The sequence below is a fragment of the Octopus bimaculoides genome, chromosome 21 (assembly GCF_001194135.2).
Source record: "Octopus bimaculoides isolate UCB-OBI-ISO-001 chromosome 21, ASM119413v2, whole genome shotgun sequence".
In the NCBI taxonomy this organism is placed as follows: Eukaryota; Metazoa; Mollusca; class Cephalopoda; order Octopoda; family Octopodidae; genus Octopus; species Octopus bimaculoides.
In genome coordinates this window covers 15,925,659-15,932,381 of record NC_069001.1, presented here as the reverse complement: position 1 = coordinate 15,932,381, position 6,723 = coordinate 15,925,659, and the positions used below count along the sequence as shown (strand labels likewise).

At 36.7% G+C, this 6,723-nt stretch overlaps 1 protein-coding gene across 1 annotated transcript in view; it reads left to right on the top strand.

Annotated features, from left to right (window-relative positions):
- Positions 1–6,723, top strand: part of LOC106879067 (katanin p60 ATPase-containing subunit A1) — a 40,048-nt gene that overhangs the window by 31,062 nt on the left and 2,263 nt on the right. The window contains exons 8-10 of the mRNA XM_052975304.1: positions 2,241–2,399; positions 3,332–3,455; positions 5,298–5,435. Coding sequence (XP_052831264.1) covers positions 2,241–2,399; positions 3,332–3,455; positions 5,298–5,435 — 421 coding nt within the window. The remainder of the gene's footprint in view (positions 1–2,240; positions 2,400–3,331; positions 3,456–5,297; positions 5,436–6,723) is intronic.

Genomic DNA, 6,723 nt, shown 5'->3' with positions numbered 1-6,723 from the left:
TATATATATATATATATATATATATATACACACAGTGGGATTCATTCAGTTTCCGTCTATCAAATCCACTCACAAGGTTTTGGTCAGTCCAAGGTGCCACACTGTAGGACTGAACCCAGAACCATGTGATTGGTAAGCAAGCTTCTTACCACACAGCCATGTCTGTGCCTACATTTCCATCTTTGTGATAAAGAGAATTAAGTAAATTTGATATTTGTTTAATCTTGAAGTGATCACTCCTGGTTCAGGAAAATCAGTAATTCTTGAAGACTTTGGAATCAATTGTTTCAGAAAATCATTGTCAAACTTGTATTGATACTGAATTTATTTTCTTTGTTATTATGCTAACTATTTTATGCTAAGACAAAAGCATAAAAACCAAATAAACCAACAGTGCATTTTTAATTAATGAGATAATGTATACCATAAAGTACATTAATAGTGTTGATAAAATTATATTCAATTAAATTTCCCTTTATATTGATTTTATCTTAATCATTTTATGACTATATTTCTGTTAACATTCAAAGTAACAATTTAGTAAAATAAATTCCTTATGAAGTTAGTTTTTAGAACAGTTTGATAAGAAATTTTGTTGGAAAGTTTTAATTTAGATCAGTTTAAAACAGGAAGTTTGTCTTTAGAACCAATGTAGGTCTCAGACCAGTTGGCATTAAGAATGTTAAGATAATGATTTTGAACATGGAAATCACATGTACAGTGTAATCTTAGGCATATGAACATCATCAGTGGAGGCGCAATGGCCCAGTGGTTAGGGCAGCAGACTCGCGGTCATAGGATCGCAGTTTCGATTCCCAGACCAGGTGTTGTGAGTGTTTATTGAGTGAAAACACCTAAAGTTCCACGAGGCTCCAGCAGGGGATGGTGGCGAACCCTGCTGTACTCTTTCACCACAACTTTCTCTCACTCTTACTTCCTGTTTCTGTTGTGCCTGTATTTCAAAGGGTCAACCTTGTCACACTGTGTCATGTTGAATATCCCCGAGAACTACGTTAAAGGTACACGTGTCTGTGGAGTGCTCAGCCACTTGCACGTTAATTTCACGAGCAGGCTGTTCCGTTGATCGGATCAACTGGAACCCTCAACGTTGTAAGCGACGGAGTGCCAACAACAACAATGAACATCATCATCATCATTTGTTTTCCATGCTGGTATAGCTTGGATGGTTTAATAAGAACTAGCAAACCAGACAACGGCACCAAGCTTTACTGTCACCTTTTGCATGGTTTCTAAGGCTGGATGCCCTTCCTAACACCAACCACTTTACAGTATGTTCGGTGCTTTAATGATGATAATTATTTCAAATTTTGGCACAAGGCCAGCAATTTTGGGAGAGGGTGTAAGTCAATTACATCAACCCCCAGTACTCAACTGGTACTTAGTTTATCAACCCCAAAAAGATGAATGGCTAAGTTGACCTTGGCGGAATTTGAACTCCAAATGTGAAGACAGACAAAATGCCACTAAGCATTTTGCCCAACGTGCTAATGATTCTGTTATCAGAATGGTCAGGGCTAGAAACTTTCCCATTATCGATTTTCTTGATCAGAGCAGATCTGGAACATTTACCGTTAATCTTCGAGTATAATCCGCATTTTTTTCCCAAAATCTAAAGGTCAAAATCCCTAGTGCGTACTATATACAAGGTTAAAAATGAAAAATATTTTCTAAGCAATGTCCGAGTCTCTATTTGCTGTCCGGCAATATTTATTCAGACGCATTTTGTGATGTGGGGCTTGTAACTGATAGTGATAAATATGTAAAAGCAATTTACTTAATATTTATTTTTCACTGACATTATCACTGTTATTTCTTTATTTTCTGCAAACAAAGTGCACAAAAAAGCTACACGTTTGCATTATGTTATATATATACAATAATAATAAAGGTCATTACCGTATATATGTTTACAAACCAAGGACGTTATATAGACCTCCTTGACTCAAGTTAGAGAAGGGGTGCATATTATACACAAGGTTTAGGTTTTTCAGAGGTACAGCCCCCTAAAAATCCCCTGCGTATTATACTCAAGGGTGGACTATACTCGAGGATTTGCAGTATATCTCAGTGGAGCAAACTTTATGGATGTTTGTCTTGGTCCAACATACAGTAAACCCTTGTTGTCTCTAGTTAATTATCAAATATTCACTCCACAATTCATGTCATCTTATTAAGACTCTACACTGTAATTAAACAAATATACCTCTGATTACTTTCAGGGTGTGTTAATGGTCGGGCCACCAGGTACTGGCAAGACCATGTTAGCAAGAGCTTTGGCTACAGAATGTGGAACAACTTTCTTCAATGTGTCTTCTTCCAGTCTCACATCCAAATGGAGAGGTGAGTCAGAAAGGCTTGTCAAGCTTCTCTTTGAAATGGTAAGTCTAGGAAATTTTTCATCAGAATTTCTTTTCCTTTCTTTTTTTTTTTTTTTCTGTTTTTGTGTATGGTTTCAGAATTTGATGGAATTCTGCTTTAAGCAAACCATAAAACCCCTCATAACTTTTTTATTTTTAGGAATCTTCAAAAAAAGCTTTTACAAATTTGTGTTCTACACATGGGAAATCATATGATTATGCAAAAACCAAACAAAAAAGGTTTTTTGGTGTGTGATTTAAGGGCTATTTAGCTGTGATTTTTAGCACATCTCACAACCACCTGATACTCTCTTTGTATCTTTGTCACTCTGACATATTGATGTTTTTCAATGCTTTTGATCACAAAAACTGTTCATTCAGGTCTTACCTGTGGTTAAACAACAGCATACAAAACTTTAGAAAAGTTTTTATTAAAAAAAGTTTGGGGTTTTTTATGATCTTTTCTCTTTTTCTTGTTTCAGTCATTGGTGTGTGGCCATGCTGGGGCTCTAGCTTGAAGGGTTTTAGTGAAACAAATCAATCTTAGTACTTAAGTTTTTTTGTTTTTTAAATTTGGTATTTATTCTATTAGTTGTTTTTGCCAAACCACTAGATTATGGGGACATAAACAAACCTACACCAGTTGTCAAGCAGTGTAGAGGACAAAGTCACACTCACACGCACACATAAGGCAGGCTTCTTCACAGTTTCTGTCTACCTAATTCATTTACAAGGCATTGATTAGCCCGAGGCTATAGTAGAAAACTCTTGCCCAAGGTGCCATATGGTGAGACTGAACCGAAAACCATGTCGTTGCAAAGCAAGCTTGTTAACCATACAGCCTTTGCCTATCTCTTTTTATGAATTTTCTCTTTTTCTTTTTTCTGTTATGAAAATCGTCTTGTCAATAGAAATCAAAAATGCTGTTTTTAATCCATTTCTGATACTTTCAGGCTCGTTTTTATGCTCCCAGTACAATATTTATTGATGAAATAGATTCCATATGCTCTCGAAGAGGTGGTGATGAACATGAGTCCAGTCGAAGAGTAAAATCAGAATTACTTGTAGAAATGGATGGTGAGGAAATCCCACTTTTTAAAGTATCTTTTTGTTTTTCTGTTTTGTCCTGTTTGTTTGTGTGTTTTACTTCTGTTTGCTTATGCTAGCATGGGTTAGACGTGTAGCAAACTCATAAGAGGCGGAGAGAGAATGTAAGTTCGTTTGCCCGAACATGAGAAATTCTGGATTTCTCATTGGTTGAAAATTACTGTCTATATACAAATTCTGAACTTCGTTGAAGAAGTCTTTCACGTAGATTTGTGTAGGAACAGTTATATAAACCCTGATTTTCAGCAAACTCTCCAGTGATCGTTGGATGTCACTCAAATCCACAACACTCACCCTTTTGAGTATTGGCTAATATTCATGCCATGTTCAATACTCAAATCCAACAATATTGAATTGTTGTGCGCTCTTATGAGTTTGCTACAGACATATACTCATTATTAAGGCATTATTTTTATGGCCAAATATACCTTCTTGTTGTTAACCCTTCTTTGTTTTTCAAGTAAAGGAGCTTTTCATTTTCTTATCTTTGAAAGCACAGAGCTACTACAGGGTTTGTAGCTGGTGAGCTACAAGATGATTTATTAAGTGGTGCCACTGTCCATATTTACATGGACAGGACCTATAGCCTCGCAATTTTGGGGAAATAGTACAGAATGTAAATATTCAAATTTCTATATTTCAAGTTGGCCATTTAAAAAATTTTTTTTTTGCCATTTATCCCCATGCACTATATATTTATTCTACACTTCAGCTTTATTTATTATTCTTATTTTAGTGTCCTTTGTCCGAAATCTTTTGTCACATGTCTTATGACCTCTTCAATGACTCTCCATCCCATGTGTCTCCTCTTCTGTTTAATCCTTTGTCTTTGTGTGTGATAAACATAAATATTCATACAAATACATAAAGATAAATATTCACACACACACAGAGTTTGCTACCTACCTCTCCTCCCCCGTACACTCTTGCAAACTCCCATCCATCCATACTCCTAGTTCCTTGACCTCATTCACTTCTGTTCACTTTGGGGATCCATGTGGACTTGCAGCTCCTATTGAGCATTCTTAACCTTTCTTCTAAATGTGAGTAGTCATGTAGCTTCTATACAACAAGAACCTGCTTGTCTCCTTCCCATTTCCTTACATAAAATCCCCGGCCAATCCCTCAAATTTCATAATCTTGTGAGCTGCATATTGTAAAGTGATTAGCATTAAGAAGGGAATCAAGCTATAGAAACCATGCCAAAAACAAACACTGGAATACAATGCAGACACTGGGCCTATCAGATTCTGTCAAACTGCTCAACCCAGCATGAAACTAAATGATGCTGAGATATATATATATATATATATATATGGTGTCATGTAAAAAGCACCAGTTCACTTTATAAAGTGGTTGGCATTAAGAAGGGCATCCAGCTGTAGAAATTAACCCAAACCTGACAATGGAGCCTGCTGCAACCCCTGACCTTACCAGCTCCTGTCAAACTGTCCAACCCATGCAAGCATGGAAAACGGGCATTAAATGATGATGAATGATGTCATACATACCACAATCCTTGTACAGTTTCTATCTACCAAATTCATTCACAAGGCATTTGTTGATCCAGGGCTGAAGCAGAAGACACTTTGGCCAAGGTGTCATGCAGCAAGACTGAGCTCCAAACCACATAGTCGCAAAGTGTGCATCTTAACAATGCAGCCATACCTGCATCTTTACGTAAAACTTTTCTGCCACTACTCTGAGTTTGAATGTTAAATATATTTTTTTAGCAGAGCTTTTGTTTTCAAAATTTCATATAAAATACCATCCCTGTTTCAATATATATAAATTCTATTTTTGACAATCCAGGTGTTAGTACTTCCACTTACGATGATGATAGTGAAGGTAAAATTGTCATGGTCTTAGCTGCAACAAATTTTCCATGGGACTTAGATGAAGCTTTACGTCGGCGTCTTGAAAAAAGAATTTACATTCCACTACCCGATGGTAAGTTCAATTCCTTTTTTTTTTTTGTTCATTTCAAGTAAAAATCGTTTTATTTTCTTTTATTTTGGTTCTCTCTCTCTCTCTTTTTTTTTTTTTGTATTTCATCAAGTAAGAAGGTGGTGTCCATGAACCTTTATAGGGTTTCTGAGACTAGTGTGAGGTAGGGAGGGAAGTGAAGGTACCCAGGGGCCAAGTTGTGGTGTTAAACTGAGCAATGACACGAGTCTTCCATCCAAATAGGCCACACCAGGATTTGAACTCTGAATGCAAAGTTGCCTTGGTACATAAGTCAACCTACATTTTTTTTGGCTGTAAATTTTGATCTGAGAAATTCAATTTGTATTCCAGAAAATACATTATACATATTGTTATATTCATCTTATCTTAAGTATTAAATACATTTATACATACTATTATGTTCAACTTTTTGTTAAATATCCAAACTTTTCATTGTACTTTTATAGACTTGGCTACTAATACTGCATTCCTCTGAATCTCCTGTTATCTTTTATTTCTTGGTGTTTGATGGAATCTACTATTCTCTCTATACTGCCCTCACTAGTTTAGGAAGGCCTGCAAAGGTAGCACAGTTCCAATATCGTCATCATTTATATCCCCACTCACTTTTTTTTTTTATATATTTCCTTGCCTGTATGGGTTAGATGGATCTCAGAGCATCTTACCATTTGTAGTACTTCATCACCAAGCAAACACAGTAACAGAGAAAGTCATTAGTCTTCATAGTTGTGCCATAGTTTTTACAGCTGGATACCCTTTCTATCGCCAGCCACTTTACAATGTTGTTGGATATATTTTATACTGCCATTGGCACTAGAGAAGTCTGTGGAAGGGCTTAAGAAATTCCTTTATATACCCTGTTGGATTAAATAATTTTTAATAGAAAATACACATCCATTCTAAAGCACTACTGCAGTAGTTATTCATCATCATCATCATCATCGTCATTTAACGTCCGCTTTCCATGCTAGCATGGGTTGGACGATTTGACTGAGGACTGGTGAAACCAGATGGCTACACCAGGCTCCAATCTGATTTGGCAGAGTTTCTACAGCTGGATGCCCTTCCTAACGCTAACCACTCCAAGAGTGTAGTGGGTGCTTTTATGTGCCACCGGCACGAAGGCCAGTCAGGCAGTACTGGCAATGGCCACGCTCAAAATGGTGTATTTTATGTGCCACCCGCACAAGAGCCAGTCCAGGGGCACTGGCAACGATCTCGCTCAAAAGTCCTTACACATGCTATTATTACATATAAACTATAGTGCATA